General features: G+C 36.4%; 1 protein-coding gene across 2 annotated transcripts in view; it reads left to right on the top strand.

Annotated features, from left to right (window-relative positions):
• Positions 1 to 25,694, top strand: part of LOC130810412 (NAD-dependent malic enzyme 65 kDa isoform, mitochondrial-like) — a 30,561-nt gene extending 4,867 nt beyond the window's left edge. Inside the window, exons 4-20 of one of the 2 annotated variants that reach the window (XR_009041047.1) lie at positions 23 to 190; positions 768 to 896; positions 12,824 to 12,884; positions 14,409 to 14,512; positions 14,610 to 14,693; positions 16,811 to 16,917; positions 18,622 to 18,733; positions 19,718 to 19,831; positions 20,378 to 20,443; positions 22,627 to 22,699; positions 22,837 to 22,923; positions 24,033 to 24,087; positions 24,162 to 24,233; positions 24,783 to 24,845; positions 24,925 to 25,039; positions 25,264 to 25,419; positions 25,542 to 25,694. Coding sequence is in view for 1 of the 2 variants with exons in the window: in XM_057676463.1 (XP_057532446.1) it covers positions 23 to 190; positions 768 to 896; positions 12,824 to 12,884; positions 14,409 to 14,512; positions 14,610 to 14,693; positions 16,811 to 16,917; positions 18,622 to 18,733; positions 19,718 to 19,831; positions 20,378 to 20,443; positions 22,627 to 22,699; positions 22,837 to 22,923; positions 24,033 to 24,087; positions 24,162 to 24,233; positions 24,783 to 24,845; positions 24,925 to 25,039; positions 25,264 to 25,338 (1,485 nt within the window). In the remaining variant the exon portion in view is untranslated. Of the gene's footprint in view, positions 1 to 22; positions 191 to 767; positions 897 to 12,823; positions 12,885 to 14,408; positions 14,513 to 14,609; positions 14,694 to 16,810; positions 16,918 to 18,621; positions 18,734 to 19,717; positions 19,832 to 20,377; positions 20,444 to 22,626; positions 22,700 to 22,836; positions 22,924 to 24,032; positions 24,088 to 24,161; positions 24,234 to 24,782; positions 24,846 to 24,924; positions 25,040 to 25,263 lie in introns of both variants that reach the window. The other variant, XM_057676463.1, reaches the window with a different exon arrangement.
• The last annotated feature ends 519 nt before the right edge of the window (positions 25,695 to 26,213 follow it).

Raw genomic sequence — 26,213 nt, 5'->3', positions numbered from 1 at the left:
AATATTTAAATTATATTGTCAGGTTTTAATTGCGAATATCGAAGAATACGCTCCAATTGTGTATACTCCTACAGTTGGTCTTGTTTGCCAGAAATTCAGTGGGTTATATAGAAGGCCACGAGGAATGTATTTTAGCTCCGATGATCGTGGAGAAATGATGTCAATGGTATACAATTGGCCTGCAGAACAGGTATGACTAATAACATACTGATCTTTGATTCAGGAGTAATTTTTTTAAGCTTTATCACTCATTGTATAGACTTGCAATGATGTTTACAACACTAACAGTGAGAATCCTTCAATATAGTTACTGCTATGCAAATCATTGATCTAGTCCTTGGTTACTATTTCTGCCTTTTATTGTCTTCTTGGGTTAACTCTAAGTTATGTGATTCTACCCCTTTTATGTATTGTGTCAGCTTCTTGTCTCACCTGTATAATATGAGCTCTTACATCCAAAAGAAAATAGATAACTGACTATATGACCGACTATCACTTACAGAGTTGTCTTACATGGCTATTACGGCTAGAATGAGTAAGCAGTCAAATGGACTAGAACTTTTCAAATTTCTAGTTTAGTGTTTGGAAATTTGACAGTTGCTTGTGGATGAACAATATTTTCTTAAATATTTGCACATATATTAGCAGCTAGAATCAGTGGACTGGTTCTTCTATGCCTACTTCTGTTGATATTGCTTTTGACTTACAATTTTTTTTCACATTGTTTTCTAATGGTGCAGTGTTGATTGAGTCTTCTGACTTTGCAGGTTGATATGATAGTGGTGACTGATGGTAGTAGAATTTTGGGACTTGGAGATCTAGGAGTTCAGGGTATTGGTATTGCAATTGGAAAATTAGATTTATATGTTGCTGCTGCAGGGATCAACCCACAAAGAGTAATTTCTTGAGTTCTCAGTAATGTTTGTGACTGCAAATTGTCTTATTTTGTGCTTCTCATTTTATTGCCAATTGGATTACTCTCTTTTTTACGTCTCTTTCTTTTTGCCTTTGCTTTTGTAACTACTTAGCCATAAAACCACTTTTATAAAAATTCTCCTTTCTTGCGTAAGTAATTGACTTTTTACATAAAGTGTTTATATCAACGTATATTATGCTTTTGCATTTAAATATGACTAATAATACTGAATTGGTATTTAATTTCTAACTGATAAGTAATAAGTAAACATTAAATATTTGTTAATTTTTTTAGTGAAGTAGCCATGTACTGAAAAGAAAAGATCATTTTGATCAAGAATGGGAAGTTGTTTTGGATAGAATAATTTTGGATGCGTTAATCATTCATGTTGATCTCAGTAGACATTATTTATCCCTATTTTGACTTCTAGAAAGGGAATGACATTGCCTTCCTCCTCTTTTTCTCAAGGTTTTCTAAAATTATCACATCTCACACCCTAATGACCTTAGTCCCTATCTCTACCTCAACCTTAAATATGTTCCTCAAGTACTCTCCACACTTTATCAATCGAAGCTGCTTGTTCTCCTCTTGAACATTCTTTCCGCAATCGCCTTAAAGGTGCTTTCTTCTTTGCCACTTTATCATTCTAAAAACTTTACACACCTAAAAGTGACCATGATCTCAATGTGCCCTTTGACCACACAATCAAAGATAAACAATATAGCCAGTTACCTTGAGTTTTAGTCTTAGGTTAAGTGCGAGCCGAACACAACATATTTGATAGGGGATATGCAGTATGAAGAGATGTATAATATAGTGAAACTTAGTGGTAGCCAGTGAGTGACTCGATTAGATACTAATAAGAGATAATCTAGGGCTGTCAAGGATCAGGAATAAGATTAACATAATCTTAGAACACATAGGAATATGAATTATCCCTGAAATTCAATGGTGTATTACAGAACCCCAATTAGAAAGGATAGAAAGATCAAACAAGAGGTCTACCTTTGTGCACGGTAAAAACCTAATAAACATACAAATTAAAAAATATTTTACACCATGAATAACTATCAACAACCAAAACCATATCGAGGTCAGACCCTAAAAAAAGGCTTATGAAAATAGGTTGTCACCTGTGCTATTTATAGTTTTTACAAGATAGGTTAAAGTAGAGTTGTTCAATGTGACCCGACCTGAAAATCAAACCTGAAACCGAAAGTTATCCGACCTGAAAATGCCTTTCTTTTTTAGGCTTACCGAACCGACATTACCCAAACCGAAATTGCACCCCAACTAATTGATAACCGAAAATGGGAAAACTGAACCCGAACTGCGACCGATTTTTATAACCGACATATAACTATTACCCGAGATTACCGGAACCTAATTGTGATTGAATCGAGTCTTATCCGACCCGTATTATGCTCGAAACTGAACTCGACCCGGCTAAAACCAACTTAACCCGAACCAATTTTTGATCGAACTGCTGTAAACGTGAACCAATTTTTAACATGGAAGTATGATCTACTCATATTCAATCAACTTCTTAGTTAATCTAATAAAGTGAGATATTTTCATAAATTAAAATTTAAAATACATGGTTTTATATATTTAGAGTTAATAATCAATGGTCAATGCTTATTAAACTATTTTTAATCAAATTAGATGAAAAATGATAAAACTTTAATTTTAATTTACAGTCAAACAAGTAAAAGTAACAAAGAAAGTTTAACTATTTCCCTTAAGTAAAGAGAATCTTGTCATCAATTAAAAAATGACTAGCAACTTAATGTGACATTGACTCGATCGATAGTAATTAGTAACTCGTAGCCGAATTCTGCTTGAAAAAAATACTCGGACTCGTTTTGTACCTGATAAAATCAAACAAATTATTAACCGATGACAACCCGAGACCGATTGACACTCGACTCGAACTTCAACCGACACCGAACCGATGCAAACCCGATGGCTCGAATAATTGATCTTCAACCGAACCGTGACTAACCGACCCGACCCAAGTGTGAGCCGTCGTAACACGCATATGAAAAATAACCGATTCGAAATTCAACCGAACCGAATGACACCCATCCGAAACCGACCCGATCACCCGAATGAACACCTTTAGGTTAAACTAAACAAAAAAATAGAATAATCTCTTGATGGTCCGCGATATTCGACTAGTATCCGGAAGACCTGACCGACTAGTTACAAAATACCACAGAACTAACAAAGCAAAAACATATTACCATACCCGACTAGGTTTCTCCTGAAATGCTTCATCGATTTACGAAACCCGATCGAGTTTTCTAGTCGTAGTAGTTTATGTCTATTGGAGCACTCGCGACCAGATCGAGTATTTATATACTCTTTTCTGAATACATCCTTTTATTCATATTCTTTCCAGCTTTGTCCAAATCCTTGCTTATTGTTTCCGTCTTCCAAAAGCTCATACTCTTCTATAAAAAACGCTCATTTTACCGCAAGACAAGTTGAGGCCCAAAAACATTAACCCAAGCGTAAAATGCAATGAAAAGTAGAAAAATAGCATAGAAACACTTCATTTAAGCTCCTAAATAAGGGGAAAACATGTATTAAATGATGTTCTTAGAACAAGAAAAGAAATATATGACACTGTGGTGTACTCCATGTATACTTTTTGATAAGATCTTTGAAGGTTGATTTAGTTATTATAACATATAACAAAGATGATGAAAATGGTAAAAGCAATCACGTATTTTTTCCAAGATGAGTGCAAATGGTGGCTGTTGAACTTGTTATGTGATTATGTAATGCATTCAGAAGGAAGGCATCTGCTAACCTATAAAAGGTGTAACAAGAGTAAGGGCACAAAAGATACTGAGCACTAATGAAGAAAGAGAATATGGTTATAACAAATGCCATGTCAGCAAAAGGAATATTTTCTGTTATTCTTGCTGTTAGAAATATGCACTGTACCTTGCATTGTATTCAATATCTAGAACCCTTCTAGAATGACCTAGCTAAGCTGTAAGCTAGTCTATATATAGCTAAATAATTATCAGTGTAAGGCATCCAGAAATGAATGAACAGTGATATTTTCTCTTACTTGTTTAGAGCTATATTTTCAATTGCTTGATTTCATGTTCCCTAATTCTTCTTTACTGTTTCTTCTTCTTCTTCTTCCCTTAAATTCAACCTCCTTCTTCCTTAAATCTCTTCCCTAACAGCCTTAACCTTACAAATTGGTATCAGAGCCACGATCCATGGGCAATCCCACTTATCAACAACGAATCGAGTCTTTAGAGCAAGAATTCGATTTACGCAAAGAACTCATTCCTACCCAGATTCAGGGTGAAGTTGCCGCTTTGGAAGACCGTATGAATCAACAATAGGAATCCTTAAAGGATTCTTTAGTAGCCATGATACTTGACAGTCAACACAAAATTCAAGATTCTCTATCCCTCAACTCTACCCCACACCAACAATCTCCCCCACCTCATTCCATTCCTCCTGTAAACCAGCCAGTGTCCCATCCTCCCCTTGCCCCTATTCCTTTCCCCATTAATCCTCTTTACAGTACCACTACATCTGCAATGAGTCTTCCATCTCCTACGCTACCATTCTTACCCAATCCTCTTTACAGTACCACTACATCTGCAATGAGTCTTCCATCTCTTACGCTACCATTCTTACCCAACATACCTCCGCAACCGAGTATTCCATTTTCTACTCCTACATTTCTACCCAACATGCCTCCGCCACATACTCATCCCTATAATGCCATCCATTATGATACTGCCTATCTCAACCCACCTTACCCACATATTCCCCAATCATCGTGAGAATTGGAGAACAAAAAGAATTGACATACCTACTTTTACAGGAGATAGCCTGGATAGCTGGATACTTTGTGCGGAGCAATTTTTTAATTTTTACCACTTGACCGAGGCGGAGCGCATGGAAGCGGCTGTTAGTATGGATAAGGAGGCCATTCTTTGGTTTCATTGGGAAAATCAGCTTAATCCAATTCGCAACTGGGAGGAGCTTAAGAGCTTGATTTTGAGGTATTTTCGCCCCCTTGACCAAGGATCCTTATGTGAGCAATGGTTATCGGTTAAGCAGAGTGGCTCGGTGGCCGATTACCATAAGGAATTTGTGGAGAAGGTGATAGCCATGGGAAGAGTACCTGAGGATATTATGTTGGGGTCATTTGTGAATGGGTTAAATGAGTGGATTAAAAGAGAACTAAGGCTTTTTGAACCCACCTCTCTTAAAAAGGCAATGGAGTGGGCCCAGTACTTGGACCACATGTGTCTTTTCTCCAATGAACCCACCGGTCCACCTCTTGTTTCCCCACCTGTGAAAACATCCTGTCCCAAGCAACATTCACTGACTTTCTATTCTAAACCCAGTAATACTACCGATTACACTCACCGTCGCCCAAACTTCCATACCCAACCTCCCCAACCTTCCAAACCTACCCTCAAATTATCTGAAAAAGAACTTCGAGAGAAGCGTGCTAAGGGATTATGCTTTCGATGTGATGGGCGTTGGTCCATCAATCATGTGTGTAAAAACCAGGAACTCAGTTTATTGGTCACCATTGAGGAGGATCCGGAGGACGAGGATGTTCCATTCACTGAGCCCGAAGAGGTCACTAAGGAGATTACCATGGCTGGGATTTCGTTAAGCTCGGTAGTGGGCATCACAAGACCTAAAACTATGAAACTAATGGGAGATATCAATGGCGAACCTGTGGTGATATTAATCGATTCTGGCGCCACCAATAATTTTATATCCACATCCTTAGTCCAACGCTTGAATCTGCCGATTACTGTTTGCCTTAACTTTGGTGTAGTGTTGGGTACTGGTCACGAAGTTGTTGGAAATGGTGAATGCCAAAATATCTTACTGTCCTTCCAAGGGATATCTACCTCCATTGATTTGTTGGTCTTGGAATTGGGTCACACCGATGTAGTGTTAGGAGTTCAATGGTTGGAGACTTTGGGTCCTGTGGTAGTTGACTGGAAGCAATAAACAATGCAATTTGTGGTTGATGACAAGCAAGTTACCATCACAAATTTCTTTCAAAGCCATGCTCAAAACTATCCAGTGTGAAGGTAGTGGAGTCCTTATTGAGTATAATGGGTTGGTACAGGAGCCTTTGCCAACTGAGATACCCAGCTTCTTACAACCTGTGTTGCTAGCCCATCAACAAGCTTTTTATCCTATCACTCACTTATCCCCTTCCAGACCAAATGACCATGCTATCGTCCTTAAGGAGGGCACCAACCTCATCAATGTTCGGCCTTACCGTTACCCTCAAATCCCAAAAACAGAAATTGAGAACCTAGTGTTCGATATGCTCAAAGCCGCCATTATCCAACCTTCTCAAAGGCCATTCTATAGACCTGTCCTTTTGGTAAAGAAGAAGGATGGTTCTTGGCGATTTTGCGTTGATTATAGAGCTCTAAACAAAGCCACTGTTCCGGATAAGTACCCTATTCCAATTATCGGTGAGCTCCTCGATGAACTTCACGGAGCTACCATTTTCACCAAATTGGACTTAAATTCGAGGTATCATCAAATTCGTATGCGTCCAGAGGATGTGTGCAAAACTACCTTCCGAACTCACGAAGGCCACTACGAATTTTTAGTCATGCCTTTCGGCTTGACTAATGCCCCGACCACTTTTCAAGCTTCAATGAACAATATTTTTCGCCCATTTCTTCACAAATTTGTTTTGGTCTTTTTTGATAACATTCTTATTTATAGTCCCACTAAAACCTTGCACGCACAACATTTGGCTACTGTGTTACAAATTCTCATTGAGAACCAATTGTTTGTTAATGCAAAAAAGTGTGATATTGGCTTGGAACAAGTGCCCTATTTGGGTCATATCATTTTTGCAAAAGGTGTAGCTATGATGACTCCAACGTAGTAGCCATGCTTTCATGGCCTATTCCACAAAATCTGAAGTAGTTGCGTGGTTTTCTTGGTCTCACTGGGTATTATCGCAAGTTTGTCGCCCGCTATGCTCATATTGCAAAGCCCCTCATAGATCAATTTAAAAAAGACTTCTTTTGCAGCAGCAGAAACATTCTCATCAATCACCTGCCAGCCTTTTGCAACCTCTCCCCATTCCGAGCCAAGTGTGGGCCGATATTTCATTGGACTTTATTGATGGTTTACCAAAATCTCAGGGCTTTGATTCAGTGTTGGTCGTTGTTGATTGTCTTACTAAGTATGGCCATTTTTTTACTCCTTTGCAATCCCTTCACTGCTTTCACTGTGGCTACTCTTTTCGTTAAAGAGATTTTTCGCCTCCATGGATTCCCATCTACCATTGTTTTTGTAACACCCCTAAATTTCCAACCCCTTAAACGGAACCAGAAATCGTGAAGGAAGGGAGGAAATTCGGTTGTTACATAAAAGAAAAGGGAGAATAATTAGAATAACGCTAAAGATTAATTAAAAAGGTGAGTAAGTGGAAATTTCGGCAGCATCTTTGGTGAAAACTGAGGATGTAACAAGGATATATAAATGGATAACATAACTAAATAAATCTAAGGTCTTTAATGCCTTCAAGAATACGTCGCGATGGAAAGAATCATCGTCAGCTTCTCAAATCATCAACTCTAACAAGGATCGTGGTTCCAGTGTTAACGCATCGATCTGACGGATACTAAAGGAGTATTCTCACTACTGTACATCCAAAAACTACGCAGCGGAACTATGGATCATACAAGGAGTCACATGGCTCCATACATAAGAAATTATACAATCCTAAAAGAAAACTTTACAAGTAATATAGAAGCTACAAGCATTAGACAATTTGTACACAATTGTTATGACCGTACTCCGCTCTTTCCTCCAATGCAAAGCAAAAGAAGCTCCTATACCTGTCATGTCAAGCTATGATCCTCCTGCTGCTCAACATAATGACCATAGTCAGATGTGTCATAGCAGGATCATAGAGAGTCATGAGCAAACAACAACAAACACATACACGTCAGTAATTAATGAACTTATAACAATTGAAGTCATTGAACAAAACTATAGACAACGATATAGTATGGCAATAACGAGTCTACTCATCTGTCTAAACACCTCTATTTACTCATAATTTCTCTTTCCAACTACTAATCTCTCGAGTATATTCAAAGGTAGTGGATCCTTTCTCTATTCATGGCATAGTGACACGGCCAAGGGCGTTATCGGCCATTCGGCGCCCATGGCAAAGTATGAGCTCATGCCCTCTCCAGCTAACCCTCTCGGGTCCTACCTTCGGGAAAAACTAACACACTGGGGTACTAAACCAGTGAAGAGGCCACCATATTGGGGTTTGCAAGGCCCGCATGGTAACATCTCGGTCAAGGGGCGGTATCGGCCATCCGGCGCCTAGTGACCCAAGCATGCTCATACCCCCCTTACGGTGGTCCCGTCAGACCTCACCTAGGGGACTACTAAATCAGCCGGACATAATCCAGTTGAGTCACGCCAACTAATCATAAATTAAGGCTCAATAAGTAGGAAATCACTTCGATACCACGCACAACCTTGGTGCGTTCTCTACTATTTAGAAATCTGTTCTCATAGTCTCTTAAGGCTTTTATTCTACTTGCCTATATCACTATTATGACTATTCACTAGCATGGTTTACTTTTTGGCGTTCTATAATTCTAATGCCATGCATATAATCATGTAATATTGATAATACTTTGAAACGATGAATATAATAATTAATTACTGCGTGTACGTACCTGGAAACGTCACTGCACGACCACAAGTTACAAAAATCACCCAACTAAGGGTCAACTTTCCTCTTATAAACTGGGAACCTATACAAGTTAGGAATTGAACTTATAAGTTCTCTTAACTACTTTGTCATACCAACTAAATGCCCAAGTAAACACTATCATCCGCTTGAGCTAAGTTTCCAATTGCTCTAACACACACATCTCATTTAACACCCATCATAATCATTGACTCAACAACAATATAAGTCTTTCCATCAATTTAAGAATAAAAGGATTATGTAAATCGTTCCTTTACATCAACCATATTTGACTTATATTGATTCACGTTACCAAAAAAAATAACAAATCACACTTGAATCTTACGATGTTAATATAGTGTTAATATGATGATAATGACAAATCTTAAAGTTATCACATCGCAATATCATTTATTACATTCTCCAAGGTTAGAAAGAACTATAATCAAACATCGTAAAAAGTAACTTTAGCAACCATCAATGATAAGTTGACACTATATTCATGATGTAGCTATAATAACAACCTAACAAAAGTACTTGTGATTAACAACAATCAAACAATACTAATTAACAACTATTACTCCCAATTAAGAACCAAGACCACTTCCATAGTCAACTACAAGCATACCATTACCAACTATCACTTATCACAACAATAGATAACCAAACTAAGCCTTAAAACAATTTGTAAAGTTTTCCAATCAACCATCTCACTACCAAATGTAGCATACACACACACTATAAGTAATTTCATCTCCAAATCGAGCCCTAGACATGATAAAGATGACATTTTTAACCAATACTCATTTCAACTATTCAAAGTAGTAACTCAATAATCAAGTAAACATCAATTTATCAAAGAAATACTTAGAAATCAAAGAACAAATGGCTCACAATTATAGAGTTAGAGAAAGGGAGCGAAAGCAAGGGACTTGTAATGGTGGTTTGCACGGCTGGGGTGTACACAGAGGCGGCACAGCCCTTGTGGTGGTGCTACTGGCGTGTGCGGGTAGGAGAAGGTCAAGGCTGCTGCTCGTGGGAGGGGAAACGGGTTGGTGCTGCCGGCTGCTGCTCGTGGAGGGAGGCGCGCCTGCTGTTGCTGCTCGTGGAGGTTGTCGGCTGCTCACAGGGAGGGAGGAAGGAGTGAGAGAAAGAGAGAAGAGAAGAAAGGGGATGGGAGTGACGACTTCTTGAGCATTTAGGGTTTTCACGGGTTTTTATACTTGTTATTACTATTATTATTATTATTATTATTATTATTATTATTATTATTATTATTATTATTATTATTTTTATGTTTATTTATTATTAAGTTTATTTATTTATTTATTTTTATCGCGATTCATTTTCTTGCGAGACCCAACTAAGAGACTCACCTTCGTGGGCTCACACATTTTAATAAAATAATCATTTTGATTCGAACCTCTTTATTTAAGAAATCGTAACTATATTTTTAATATATATATATATATATATATATATATATATATATATATATATATAAGTTAACATTTAATTCATGTATGCAAGAAGTTTATTAAAACTAATTCAGAAATAATTAAATATAATTGTAAAATCTTTAAAAACTATTAAAATATTAAATAATTACGTCATTAAATTTTCGGGGTGTTACAGTTTCTGATCTTGATCGGGTTTTCGTTAGTCAATTTTGGAAAGAACTCTTTCGCCTTCAACAGACTAAACTACTCCGCAGTACGGTCTTCCACCCCCAAACCGATGGTCAGACTGACATTGTTAAGAAGACTTTGGAAACTTATCTTTGGTGCTTTATCAATGGTAACCCAAAAAAATGGGCAACATGGCTACCTTGGGCCGAATATTCTTACAATACCTCCCCTCACTCTTCGATCCTCATGATCCCTTTTCAAGCTCTCTATGGCCGTGTTCCACCTCACCTAGTCCGTTTTCAAATTACTACTCCTGTTGATAGTTTGGAAGAGTTATTGGTTGAACGTGATGCTGTGTTAGATGAATTGCAATTTAATTTGGCTCGGGCTCAACAAATCATGAAGTGGTATGCAGATAAACATAAACGCCAAATTTCATTCAATATTGGTGATCTTATTTACATCAAGTTACAACCCTACAGACAAAAATATTTGGCTACTCGCAGGAATCAGAAATTAGCTCCTCGCTTCTATGGTCCAAGAAAAATTTTACAAAAAATAGGGCCGTGCTTATTGTCTGGAACTGCCACCCTCCAGTCTTATTCATCCCACATTCCATTTGTCTCATCTGAAGGTTGCTATTGGTTCTGCTCCTGCCTTTGCTTTGCCACCTCAGTTGAATGCTGACCTGGAACTTTGTGTGGAGCTTGTAGACATTTTGGACATACGTTACACCACTTCTCCATCAGATGACTCTTGTGAAGTTTTGGTGTTGTGGCAAGGGCGGTCCTCTTCTGAGGCCACTTGGGAGAACTTTCACAGGTTGCAAGCAGCTTTTCCTTCTCATCACCTTGAGGGCAAGGTGACTTTGCTGCCCCGGGGTAATGTAATGCATTCTGGAGGAAGGCATCTGCTAATCTACAAAAGGCGTAACAAGAGTAAGGGCACAAAAGATGCTGAGCAGTAATGAAGAAAGAGAATATGGTTATAACAAACGCCACGTCAGCAAAAGGAATATTTTCTGTTATTCTTGCTGTTAGAAATATGCACTGTACCTTGCATTGTATTCAACATCTAGAACCCTTCTAAAAGGACCTAGCTAAGCTGTAACCTAGTCTATATATAGCTAAATAATTATCAATGTAAGGCATCCAGAAATGAATGAGCAGCGGTGTTTTCTCTTTCCTTTTCCCTAATTCTTCTTTACTGTTTCTTCTTCTTCCCTTAAATTCAACCTCCTTCTTCCTTAAATCCCTTCCCTAACAGCCTTAACCTTACAAATTGATTCAAAATTTGGACTTGTTTGTGTGACTGACATTAAGGAGAAGATAGGTTTTGGTCTTCAACCTGTACTTGAACGTGACACCATACAAAGATTCAAACCCTTCCTCCTTTTTGACTCTTGAAAGTTTGTAATGGGAACTTTCTAATTTCTTTTTGTTCCCTTCTCTATCTTTTCTCCTTTAGGTTTCCATTTTTCTTGTGTTTTATGCTGCCTACCCACAACTATCCTTTGTATATTTTAGAAATTAATTGAAAATAACTTCTACTTCTTAAGTTGTAAGATAATTTGTTAATTGATTGTATTTCAGGGTTTATCTGGTTACAATATTTGAGCCATTTGGCCAAGGAGTGTTTAGATTGTATTCAACTAGGAGGATTAAACTTTTGAGAGGGAAGAAGGGTTAAAAGTATACACCTCCACTTGATAAATATTTGCGGTGATTGGTAAAACCTATTTCTATAAGTGATCTTGAACCTTAGTATGGTTGCTTTTGATTTGTTCCTACTTCCGAAGCAACTACTTAATTGAAAATCTAATGTAATCAAAGATTCTTATCCCCATTAGAATGACTTTTTTTTAATTACCTCCAAAAGAAGGAATCTTATTATTTCATCTATTTATTTCCACTAGTTGTTTCTAGTTACAAATGCAACATATGATTTTAATTTTCAGTTTTGTTAGGAGCTGGCTGAATATCATTTGTTCAAATAATTAAGTGTTTTTAAAAAAATTTATTCATTTTGTGGAGGATGAATATGTTTGACATTTGATACTAAAGTTGAAACTTATTTGTTTATTTACCTATTAGAGCAACCATAGTGGGGGTCAAAAAAATCATAAAAATGATTATTTGTTTATTTCTCTGCCAATTTTGGGTCTACACGCTGTCAATTTGTTAGAATATGATCTTCTCGAGTTGTATCTACTTCCAATGGAGTCGAGGGTTTCTCGTTCATTGACTTTTGATCATAATGGACAAAAAATGGGCTCATTATGGTACTTGTACTTTTTCATTCTAAAGTTGCAAACAATCACATCTAGTGAATTAAGGGTTAGTTGGGAGCAACCTTTATGTTTCTAGTGGGTTAAGAATCTAAGATTCCATAAATATTACCCATTGTCCAGACAAGAGGTTCATTGGAAGCTTTTGGTTGTTATTATTTGTAAAGCATATGTTGCTTTCCTTTTTGTTCTATCACTTTAAGATAGGCTCTTTGCCTTATTTTTTTGTTGAGCAGGTGTTACCGGTGATGATTGATGTTGGAACCAATAATGAGAAGCTTTTTGAGGACCCTCTATGTAAGAATATAAATCATGTAATTTATATGAATTTGGTTCTTATTATTGTACAACAACAATGTCAAAGTCATAATTCCAACATATAGGGTCAACTATTGGTTATTATAGTACACCATCCTTACATCACCTATGTATTTTGCTTATCATATACCCTTTTTCCACATGCAGCACATCTAATTTCCTATAGCGATGATTTGGGAGTCTTTTTTGTTTATGTGAATGCTTTCACATTGAAATTCTGAAAATTGTCCATTGCTTCTTTGTCAATGTTTTGGAGGTAATTGCCTGCAGTTTCTGCCACGTGAACATGCTAAGTATTTCTGTGGTAGTTTATTTGTTTGAGGGTGCTAGATTGCTTTTCATTTAACAAAGAATTTAGTCATGTATAGCTATTGTGCATTTCACTTGACTCTGCACAGGGTTTATGGGGATCTCGTGTTTGTTGCTTTTGTAAAAGTCATGAAGATTCTAAAGTCACCCACATATAAAAGACTACGTCAGTTGAAAAATGGAAGTAAAGGACACATTTATACTTGTCAAAGCATGTTACTGTTAATTTAAGTACTACTACAGTACTGATACTAGCACTTGTACCATTATGACTTGTGTTGTTGTGAGTATGGTTGAAGTAGAATTTGTGGATGTTCTCAAGGAGGTTTTATTTCTTCCGATGTTTTGTGTTATAAGTTACTTTTCAGGCTTTGTTATGGCTAAGGCTGTTTGTACTTTTATGGGTTTTCTGATTGCAGAGCTTTAGAGGAATTGGGCTAAATATATAAATTTATTTTCTGCAAGAGGACAGCTTGTCCTCACTTCTTGTCTCTTGTGTACTCTTCTTTTTGGCAGCTTTTTTTACTTTATACTGCAACTCTTTTAGTTTTCAACTACAAGTATTATGACTACAATGGATTCTGATTACACATGGTTTAATTACTAGACCAATAGTGGAGCACCAGTTTGACTTGGAGCATTGGTGACTAAGTAGCAATGGTGTCAGACCGCTTTTCTTATGCATTCCATTAGGAACTGCAGTTTTGTTGGTCCACCAATTTCATGCTTTTGTAAATTTTGTGGTGTTTCTAACACTTCTAAAAGATGATCTCTATGCTCGTGGCTCTCATTTGGTAATCTTTGAATTCACTTCCTTTTTTAGTGGAATGCTGATTGGAGAGTATTAGAAAACTGCATTTACCTTGGTAGTAAGATAATCTGATACATGTGTAACTCACACTTCTTTTTTAAGAGAGAGGGTGCGTGTGTGTGATTGGGTGGGGGGGTGGGGCACTAAAACAGTGAAAACTTAACGGGGTTTCAAACTCGATGCTTACCAGGGACAATTAATTGTGTTTATCTTAATAAAGGTATTTGTAGTATTCTTTAAAAGTCTCTTAATTATCTCTTGCTGCTTAGACCTCCTTGTACCTTTTGCCTGGGATAGAGTTTGTGCTTGGTTGTTTTCTTTATTTTAGTCATATGAGAAATGTGAGTATACAGAATGAAATAATCTTGTTCTTTCTTCTAAAGATTTGGGATTGCAAGAAAAGCGTCTCGATGGAGAAGAGTATCTAGCAGTTATTGATGAATTTATGGAGGCTGTTTTTACTCGCTGGCCGCATGTAATTGTGCAGGTCTTTTTCTCTATGTTTTTGTCGTTGGCTGCTGAAATGCATTGAGACTATTTTCTTTTCTTGTGGGATTCATATCAACAGATGTTTTCTCTTACAGTTCGAAGATTTTCAGAGCAGGTGGGCTTTCACATTATTGCAGAGATACAGGCATAAATACAGAATGTTCAATGATGATGTACAGGTATCACTTATCAATGTGCTGTTGTTGGTGGATGTAGTGTCATAATTAATTACTGTATATCGTTTGGAACATTCAAAGGCCGCTCATATGGCAGCCTGCTTACTGATAACTGTTACATTATATCCAGACTATCCTGATTAGCATAATACATTCAAGTTCTTGTTAACTAAAACATGCTCCCCTGGATGCATTTTTCTGTTGGCCAAAGATTTACTTAGGTCTGGTTGTTTATAAGAAAACAAAAGGTATGATGAAAGGATGGACCTGCATAATTCTCTGTCAAATTACATCAGGCAATGGATGTTCCTTCCTTTTGTTGTGATATGCCCAGTTTCTAAAAACTTTAGTTTTGGCCTCTATTTTCATTTAAACAGCACATATGCCATAGTATGAATTCTGAAACTTTTGCTCAGCACCTTTTGTTTGCAAAAAATCATGTAACCTTGATGTTCTTTTATTGATTCTCTAAAGAGGGTGGTTCTTTGATTGGGAAATCAATTAGAAGGTGGCCCTGCTGTGGGTTTCTCATGTGCCCATGGCTGTGGAATGTGGAATTACTATTACATAAAGCTGGGATTCGTTTATTGAATTCTATCAAACATTTCGTCTTTCTCTGTATATTCTCGATCACCCACTTGGTATACTTAGTCTATCACTCTATTTATACTCCCTTCTTTTTTTTGTGTTTATCACCGTCAATAGCTAACCCCATATAGTTGGTAGTAAGGCTTTGACATTATTGTTGTTATTGTTATTTGCCCCCATCACTGTATCCCTAAATTCGAAGTGAAGTGATGTCATGTCTTCATTAAGACAAGTAGTAACTTATCTCTCATTTGACCAACCAATAATAACTTCAGCCAAGCAACGACCATCATTTCCACCCAGAAGCTTCCCTCCACTGCCACCATCTCAGTTGTAACCACCGCAACCCTGGATTACCTCCATCAACACAATAGAACCCCAAAAAAACTGTTGGCACCACCAACATCATTACCTCCATAAACAACAAAACTACCCCTTTCAACAACTTAAAATCAAATTTTAATGTAAAGCAATAACCTGCGTCTCTTATATGAGCTCCACTTCAAACACAACTGAAAATCAGAAATTGCAAAGTTAGATAACCTCATTCATATGACTTTTGTTTTCCTTTATTGAGAGTATTAAAGGAAGCAAATAAAATTTACACAAAGAAATCATTCAAATTAATACAATTTTAAAAACTATAGCATTTTCATCTTTAGCCAACCACAACTTCACCAAAGTATCTCAAGTCAGTATTTGTCCATGATAGTCAAATTTGAGAAACAAAATGCATTGGGAATCCTATTTATCACCATTCTTATTGCAGCTCGATAGTTAAAAAAGGAGGAAAGCCAAGGTGGTAGCTGCCGGAGAAAGAAAATAGGATCCCTGGTAAAAGGTGGTCATAGAATGTAAATGCTAGTGGGAGATTTTAGAGAAGGATGTCGTTTAGACGTGGTGGTATCCTGGTAGACAATTCTGTAGTGATAGCTTCCTTCTCACTTCATAATTCATCAGTGGTGTTGCAAAATTCATTTTGGTGGCACAAATGGGAGGAGGGAGAAGAGAGTGGGATATGATTGTTTGAGGTTTGGGGTTACTGGTGTGAGATTAGAATGTATAAGTTTATTTAAGGTAGATTAGTTGTGTGCAGTTTAATTATTGTAAGGTGGGACTTTGGAGCATTTAAGGGAGATTAATTACGAACTTGGCCCATTTACTGCAATATGGATCATTGCTAATATTTTAATTTAAAGTTCCGAGTACAAGTTTACTGAATACGTGTAATTTTTCTATCTTGGTCATGGATGTTTATCCTCTGTTCAAAATGCTAGGCCTTGAAATTGAATGAATGAGTAATTTTGGATCTATAAAAGGATGGCTATTGCCTGTGCTTCTGAGAATACTGTAAACGGCTCCTGGTGAAATACCTAGTGAAATAATTGGAGACCTTTTAATAATTTTGAGTGTTTTTCAACTCTATTTTTTGAGTTACAATCGAGTGTCTCTTTGGTCAGATGTACGTGTATGATTGTTTTTCTGGAAACAGGGGATACCAACATAGTTGATTGTCTTTCTTTTGGAAACAGGGGACTGCCGGTGTTGCAATTGCTGGGCTACTGGGAGCTGTAAGGGCTCAAGGAAGGCCAATGATTGACTTCCCTAAACAAAAGATTGTTGTTGCAGGAGCTGGAAGGTTCGCCTGTTTTATTTGTGGATGTAGTTATTTGTTTCAAAAATGATTTGAGGTTTAATATTTATAAGCTTTATATTCATCTCATCATATACTGAAACACAAAGCATGTTGTAGGTCAATTTGAAGTCTTCAGGAAATGTGCCTATAGGATGAGCAGACGTTACATACTCACAATGCTTTAACATGTTATTAAATTACACTGTTGGACATAGTGCAAACGTTGCCCACCTCCCCCTAATGTGGCCATATTGTAAAGGTTTTTCAGCTTACCATGACCAAACCATCCTCTTAACCAAAACCACTTTTTTGCATTGTGGTATTGGATGGCATCCATAGAGTAGAAACAAGGCCGCATCGCATCGCATAGTCCGCGTTGTAAAGATTTTCAAAATAAACGAACCGGTCTTTCCCGCGCTGTAAAGGTGTAAAAAAAAAACCATATCAAGGGATATCTTATGGTTTCGACCGAGATTTAGGCGTTATGATAACCGTATCACTCCCATTACCTCATCAGCGTTCCGTTACCACGATCGCGACCATTACCACATTTTTACACTATGATGGCATCTCTTTGCCATCTTAATATATTTTGTAGCTTTTCAATCAATTTATTTGTTTGTATATTTTACAAATATTTAATGGGAGTGATTGATTTCAGAGTTGACAAGCCCATCATTTTGTTAAAAAAAATGTCATTTCATCGATTGTTACAAGGCTAACCCTTTTTACTATAATTATTTTCTAATTATGTTAGTTTAAGTATCAGGAAGATCGAGAATTTCTGTTTTCCCCTATCTTGCTGGAAAAGGAATGATCATGATGCTGAATTAACCAAGATGTTTCTTATTGGCTGGAGAGCTTTTCTTTGTGAAGAAGCTACACAAGATTTAGTTAGAAAAAACAAACAGAATGCAGCAAGCCCTACTGATTTGTTGTTAGTATTGTGCTTAGGATGTCAAAACGTGGTGAAATAATTATTGGAAGATTTTATGTAGGAATTCCTTCTAGTAATGTTAAAATTTTGGTTTTCACAATCTTGATACCAGAGGTAAGAGAGTTGGTGCAAAACCGCAGTAATGGTCACGGTTGCAGTTATGGACTCCGTGACGCAGTAACGGGGATGATGCGGCTATTGTACCGCCAAATGTTGGCGCAAATAATGAAGTATCTCTTAGAAATGCCTAAAATTCCGTTTTTTACACCTTTACGATGCAGGTAATAATGGTTCAGTAAATGTGAAAACCTTTACAATACGCCGGATACGACACGATGTGGCCTTATATTTAGGCTAAGGTCAAAGGTTCCACCCTGACTTTGCACTTATGTTGACATTTACGAACTATGACAAAGATAAATATCCCCCGGGGGCAGGAAAAAATTAGAGGGGTGTGCGACAGGACAAAGTTGTTTTAGTCTGGAGAGAAGTGGTTTGATGAAAGTAAAGGAAATGGTTGGGAGGTTCCTCTATTCTTTAAATTCTTGGCGTTTCTCTCTTTTTTTGCTTCAGCTTCTTTTTGTTGTTTTTATCTATAATTAAGCTTGTGTGACTAAAACCTCAAACTTTTGAGCATGCCAAGAGTGGTTTATTTTAATTTTCCTGTTTAGATACTTTTGCAGGCATATTAAGAAGAATAAGATTGTAATTCCTGTTAGCCATTGTCGTTAATCAAGCAACTAACCTGTTGGTCTTGTTTATTCTGACAGTGCAGGTGTGGGCGTTCTTAATGCTGCCAGGAAAACAATGGCAAGGATGTTGGGGAATAATGAGTCTGCTTTTGACAGTGCAAGGAGCCAATTCTGGGTGGTTGATGACAAGGTATGTGACCAAAATTGATTTCTGATGACTTACATAGCTAAATGATTGTGGAAGAATCTTTTGAGGAAAAAATTCTTGTAATAGCTAGGATCAATGTTACTCGAAACATAATTCGATTCCATGCGGGAAATGTTGATTTTGTGTTTGGAAACTTAAGAAACCAAACCAATATTAGCAAATATAGGGCAATGATTTTGTCCAAATACATTGATCACAAGTAGAAATATAACCATAACACTAATCATAAATTAAATTTCTTAAAGTAGAACCTATTGTATTCGTTACAAATGGTTTCAAATGCGGTACGGGGGCAATGTTTTACCATATGCACTTTAATGGCTAGGATATCAAATTAAGTTTAAATGGAGTTGAAAACTTTTATTTCTAGTGCTTGCCTGCCTCTTGACAATGGGCAATGGGCGATAGGAGATGGGCATTGGGATACTGAGAATATACTGAGAATTAATTGGAAGAGGAGATAGAGATTGATGAGAATTTTATTTTCCGTTTCCCATGATCCCATCACATTGGTTTATTGTTAGTGAGGACCTTGTTTTGCTATATTGTTTTATGGATGTCTAGGACCTCTATGATATGAGATATTGGTTTGGGAGTGGGCAAGGAAGGTATAACTTACCTGGATCGCAATACGATTCAGGATGTGGTACGAGAATGGAAACGAAAAACGTCACCTAAAGTGACTCCGAAACGACATGGTGCGATAATTAAAATTTATAGTTAATAATAAGAGTTAGAAAAATGAAACAAAAAGTACTCCATACCATAATAAGTGATAATAAAAAAAATTTATTATTATTATTAATTAATACTAATAGTACCATTCCCAACTTTCCTCTACTATACCAAAAACTACTCCTAGTAAATTGTGTAGTAGTAAAGTCGGAGTAAATTATTTTTTAAAGTAATTCATCTACAATACTAACAGCTGTCAATGTTAGATTATGACCATGATTTACTTTTCAGGGATTGATTACAGAGAAGCGCGCTAATTTAGACCCTGAGGTCCGACCGTTTGCATGGAAAGAAAATGAAATCAGTCGCCAAGGATTAAACGAAGGGGCAAAGCTGGTGGAAGTGGTGAGTGATCTTCTCATCCGCTGTTTTCCACTTATATGTCTAATATTTGTACAAGAATATGTAACTCCTGAGAAGTTATACTTGTTTGATTCGTCTAGTGTCGTATTCCAACTTCTTTTTGGTGTTCACTGATTTCAATAGTATTGCAAATTATGAATCTAATGTTTAATCTGATGGGGGTAAAATAGTTTTTTGGTTTTGGATTATGATGAACTATAGTAATATCGTATTAATCATTTGTGCTTCTTATGTTAATTCATATGATATTTGCAATCAGAGATTCAATGAGAAACAACCTCTTTGTTATTGCAAAGGTACGATTGCATACTTTTGACCCTCTAAACCTAGTCTAACTTGGTTAATGGCATGTTTTTTTGTTGTAAAAATTATGAATCAAGGCTCTATTTGGGTCCTTTAACGACCTTTATAAAAATGCACTCGACTGCATCTGAGTACCCTTCCTTTTTGTTAGTGCAAGCCATTCTTATTTTTGTTGTTGAATTTCATGTTACTCTTGTTTGCATTGCTCATCACATTTTAACACAGGTCCGGCAGGTAAAACCTGATGTACTTTTGGGATTGTCCGCATGTGGAGGTTTGTTCTCAAAGGAGGTATGATTGGATGAATAGATCAAGTGATCTTTAGCATTATTTATTGCTTCCTTCTGGATTCTTCTATCCCCTTCCCAAATTTCTGGTGCATGCTGCAAATGATAGTTAAGAGTTAGTCTTTGTCCCTTTTTAACCTTGTTCTGGTCGGGTGACAATGTTGTAACTTTACATTTGATGAAAACTCTTCTTTTTTAGATAGAGATAGTTAATCGACCAGACAAATAAATATCTAATTAATCATTTAATCCCCCATGTGTGCTTGGTTTCCCATAAGCTAGTTAAACAACTACTCATTCATGGCTTAAATAAAACACTTGTCCTTTCAATAATGCACAATGGTTGAAATTAACACTTAAAAGCAATGGTGAAAATAGGGATCCAATATTTGAGAACAACAGAGAAGTGTGGAAAAGAATACCAAACTTGCTGAATTTTTAAAAACTTAAATTGAAAAACTGAATTTTAAATTTGGTAATACCTGAATGTAAATCTATTGCTTAACTTATTCTTGAGTTCTTAGAGACAGACTACCTGAAATATGGGACTTAAATGAGAAAACAACGACCACCAGGTTCTACAAGGGGTGAAAGATCTTCTCCCTAGGGAGCACTCAACGAATGCCCAATTTCGAACTTCAAACAACTTCAGAAATTTGCCAAGTGATTTGCTTTGCTCGAGCATACCTAACCAAGTGTGCAAGGAAAGCTCTATTTTTGCAACCAAACTTAGATTTTCTTCAAACCCTTGTGGATCAAGCTATCTTGCCCTAGGAAACACACCTATTTGAATTTATTGTTGTCTCATAGGGTCTCTTATGACTTTGAGGAGTTATGTCATTCATTTCTATTTCCATTTCTCCACTTAAGCTAAGGTTTCAGCTATAGTTCACCAGACAGTTCTGAAAAAGATCAACATGATACAAATAAATTCAAATAGCTTGTTATTTATCATTCAACATCTAATGTTTATGTACTCCATTGTGCATTGCTTGTGATTTTGTATGTAATTCTTGTTGTGTATCACTTGATTTTATTATTAGTTTTATTATTATAATCACTTCTTGTGTTTCCACTTAATCTATGTTGGTGGATCTATCCTTGCACCCCTGTTTTAGCAAGGCACCTTCAAGAAGCCCATCATATGTTAGAGAATTTAAGTCAAGGATATTTTGAGAGCTTGTTTGACCTAGCATGACGTCCATTGGTTTCCAAATTGCTTGAATTGTGTCGTTTGATTAATTGCAAAAAGTAAAAAATACTGAATATAGAAGTATTGAAGTTTATTTCATGTCGAGCTCTTCATTACCTTGATTTGTGTGGTAAAGACGTGAATTTCATGTCGGCTATCACTGCTTTGTGTTTTGGTGGTGCTTATAAAAAGAAAAGTTTTTCTAACTTGTGTAAAATTTAGGTGTTTAATATTTTTTTGGCTTTTTTGAGAACATGTTGTCCTTTAGTTGCATTATCAATTTCATTTCTTGATGAATATGGTTTCTTATTTTTAGAAATACGTAAGCAAGGTGTTCTTAACCCCTATTGTTGGAAAAATACGAGAAATAGGACTTAGATGGTTTGGACATGTTACACTAAGGCTCTATTCTGCCTTCAATATTTACAAGGGTAACCTTTCAGGATCATCAAATGAAAGGGTAAATCCAAGAGTTAACATGATCAGTGTATAAAACAGTGCGGCTGGGGCATCCCTAGGCATTGCATTATGGATTAGGTTTGCCTAAGTTGCACAAAGGCCCAAAAAAGGTTCATTGGCTGCGGATTTCATGTTTATAGTCTGTTTTCAAACAAACTTATTCATGTTAATTTTTGTGCCTCACTTTGATGAGTCGTGTGCCTCATGTGCCTGTGCCTAAAATTAGAACCCCCTATCACCTTAGTATGTCGTTCCCTTTTATACATATTGAGTGGTTATAATTCAGGGTTGTTAGATTAGTTTCATAAAATTGCTGTCATGGTTCTGGACTCTAATGCTTTCTCAAATTTTCGTTTAATTCTGTTTTTAGCTCACTCTATATTCACTGGTTTTGCCAAATGACTTATTTACTGATCATTCCGTCTGTATCCTTTTATGGGTTAATAAAACCATTCCTTTTACAAAAAACATGAATATCTTTATTTTTCAAGATTCTGACACTTTGACCGGGACTCTTGTTTCTTAAATGTGATTAGGTTTTGGAAGCTCTTAAAGATTCAACATCAACAAGGCCTGCAATCTTTGCGATGTCTAATCCCACAAAAAATGGTATGTTTTTTTCCTAAATTTTCTACCTTATGGATTTAGTCTTTTGTTCTTCTCAATGACAACGTTTCACATATCTAATACCTTTTTACAGATATTGGTCACTTTTTGTCCTTATGTCCTTTCTTTATAATGAACAGCTGAGTGCACCCCCGAGGAAGCATTCTCAATAGTAGGTGACCATATTGTGTACGCTAGTGGAAGTCCATTCAAAAATGTGGATCTTGGTATGCATTCATTCTAGTCAGCTAATATCTAACATTATTCATTACTGTCTTTTTGTTTGTTTAATGTTATAGTATGTTGAGTTTGTAAGTCATTACAATATCACATAACTGTCTCTGGTGCTTCTTTATGCTGAAGTCTGAACTACCTTAATCTCTCCTGGCTTATTATCTGATTGGCTTTTTTTGGAAATGTTTAAAGTCTTGGTAGCTTTTAACTTTATTTGTCTGCATAATTACGTGTTTGGAATAATCTAAGGCTTATTTTCAGGCAATGTGTTTGATAATGTGCAAGCAACGATATCAAGGTAGTGATTCCTGTAATGCAGTAGAAAATCGGTTATAGAATGGTGATAAGCATGAATCAAAGGACCAGTGGTAAACTTTACTTTTTTGGACTTCAATGTCCTTTAAGATAAAGTGAATTTTATTCCACATGGTGTCCGCTTGAGAAAACTGTAATTTTCATGTTAGATTTGGTAGCTTAAAAGAGACTAATGATGCTATGGGATGCTAGAGCTTGACAATTAGAATACATAAGGGGAATTGATCCTCTCCCGTAGCAAAATAAACCCTCTCCCACCTATCAAGCCATTGAAAGATGATCACTGTTGTCATCTAGCTTGACTTTAATTTTCTTCAAGGTTGTGGTAGCACTTGGTAGAATAAATAAGAGGAATTGATCCTCTCCCGTGGAAAAGTAAACCCATGTCCAATCGCTAGTTACATTTGATCTCCAAATCAAAATGGTTTCTATTCTGTTTGGGCGGTCAGGCATTATGCTTCCTTTTTATTGTTTATATAGAAAAACCTTCTGATGAAATATGCACACGCTTTAAAGAGAGTATTTGTACATCTAAATGTCCCTGTCCTCGCTTTGCTTTGTCTGAGCTACGAGGGAGATTGATGATAGCAGGACAAGGAATTTTTTGTTAGTATTATGAGTCAAAAGTTTTCTATTTTTTTTTTCTTTGCCTTTGGTTGTAGTGATGTTTGCATGTCTAATGGAAACCCCCTCAGCCCACTCTTTAAAACCTCAACAAATGCCGATGCAGTAATTTTGGAGGATGAACAAGTATGGTGTTCCTGATGTAACATTTTTTATATGATAGGAAATGGCAAGGTTGGGCACGTTAATCAGGGAAACAACATGTACCTTTTTCCTGGGTAAGTTTCTTGCTTTGCTTTTTGTTACAAATTACTCCTATCGATTCTCATCAAACGTTTTTTTTATTCTCCAGGATTGGTCTAGGTACCCTCCTTTCAGGCTCGAGGATCATCTCAGATGGCATGTTACAGGCTGCTGCAGAGCGGTAAGAATTACCGCTAGAGTATAATCATGAACGATTTTTGATAGTGGATGTCCTGCTCAATCTCAGACCTTGCTTTTCTGTGGCCTGCTCATCAAAGCTTATATTAGTCTTGAATCTTGATCCAAGCCTATATGATCCTAGAAGATCAAATATATGTTGATAAAAACATATAGCTAGAATTTGATTGCATTTTACGCATATTGCAATTAATGGAGCATGTTTTGTTAGTTGAAGCTACCTGATTGCGTAGACTAGCTCTTTCTTGCTACACTGCTAAAATTTTGTTTTTGAAATTTCTTAATGTAAGAACCGCAGATGCTATTTAGATAGGAAAATATCCTAACATGGCTTGCGCTTGCAATCTCAATCCAACCCAATTTGATTGCAAAGTGAATTCATTTCATCGTTGATTACAATGAAACTTCGGCTTGCTGTATGAATAAAATTTAATTAATAAATTTACTGAAGAGTTCTAGTTTCTGTAGGCTTTTGGTATAGATTGACGACCTCTGATAGTAAAGTATACTGCTTTTTTCTCTTGATCTGCAGTTTAGCTGGATATATGACCGATGAGGAAGTCATCAATGGCATCATCTACCCTTCAACATCAAGGTTACTTTTAAAGCATTCATTATTTTCATAATTCTATATCACGGCATATTCGTTTACAGCTTTAATCGTCCTAGTGCAGAATACGTGACATCACCAAAGAGGTAGCAGCAGCCGTAGTTAAGGAAGCTGTAGAAGAGGACCTTGCAGAAGGCTATCGTGACATGGATGCTAGGGAGCTTAAAAAACTAAATAAGGTTGAAATACTTTCTAAATTTTTTTTTTCCATCTACACTTCTACTAATAGGCATTTTTGCAATTATATGACCAATGTATGCTCTTACATTATCACAAGATATTTATTTATTTTAGTTGGTAAAAGTAACTTGGAGCTCGATCATTTAAAATCGTGAAATTTTTTGATGTTGCTAAACGGACATTCAGGGCTTATGTAACTGTTCTTTGTTGTTTACCTTTACAGGAGGAAATTCTTGAATATATAGAGAACAGCATGTGGTATCCGGAATACCCTACACTAGTGTACAAGAAACACTGAAGGCTAAAGAACGAGGATTTGAATATGGTTGCCTTAGTGAACCGAATTGGAAACTTGAGAAGCAATGCATCGTCTTCTCTGGTAGTTGATAACTTCTTTTTTCACCTGAAAGAGTCGAGTACTAGTTTTTGTTGCTTATCTATCTCTTGCATTATGAATTGTTTGTCGGTTTCTCATGATTATCGGTATTATTTTCGATAAAGGTCTGGCTTTGAAGTGAAGATAACGCGTATGATGCACATTGAATGTTAAATGATGGTTATTTTTCAGAACCAGCACCTATACAATTTGTATGGAGTTATGTATCGACTGTTTATTGATATTTGATGATGTCCATAAATTGTTATTGAAGATAATATCCCTTGTCTATCTTGATGGAGCTAAAAACTTATAGCTATTTGGTTTCGAATCATTATGTGGACTATCAGAAAAACTACACTTTAGATTATGTGCATTTAACAATTATATGAAATTGTAGATGATATTTGTAGTTAGGGTTAATCAAACGTTGTTGAAGAGGTTTGATGACAAAAAAGTTTTTATATATCAAGCTTATGAGGTCGTTTCACTGTGAGACGGTCTCATACAAGACGAACTGTCGATTATGTAATATATTTCCAAACTGTAGGTGCATGGGCTATGAAAAAAGGTTTTAAAAGGGGAGATTGGAAAAGTGGAACATCTTTAAAGAATAAAAATTACTTTAATTCTTTAAATAATGTTACAAAATTTACTTCAAAAAATCTTTCATTTAGCTCATCAACTTTTAAAAATCTTTTTTTATATATATATGGAAAAATTTAAAGAGTCGTGGTGGTGAAAGGAAGAAGTGCAAAAAAAGATAAAGGACAAAAACAGGAGATTCAAGGAGTCAT

This window comes from Amaranthus tricolor, chromosome 4, assembly GCF_026212465.1.
Source record: "Amaranthus tricolor cultivar Red isolate AtriRed21 chromosome 4, ASM2621246v1, whole genome shotgun sequence".
Lineage (NCBI taxonomy): Eukaryota > Viridiplantae > Streptophyta > Magnoliopsida > Caryophyllales > Amaranthaceae > Amaranthus > Amaranthus tricolor.
Note: the sequence above shows the minus strand (reverse complement) of the source record. Positions and strands in the feature narration are given on the sequence as shown.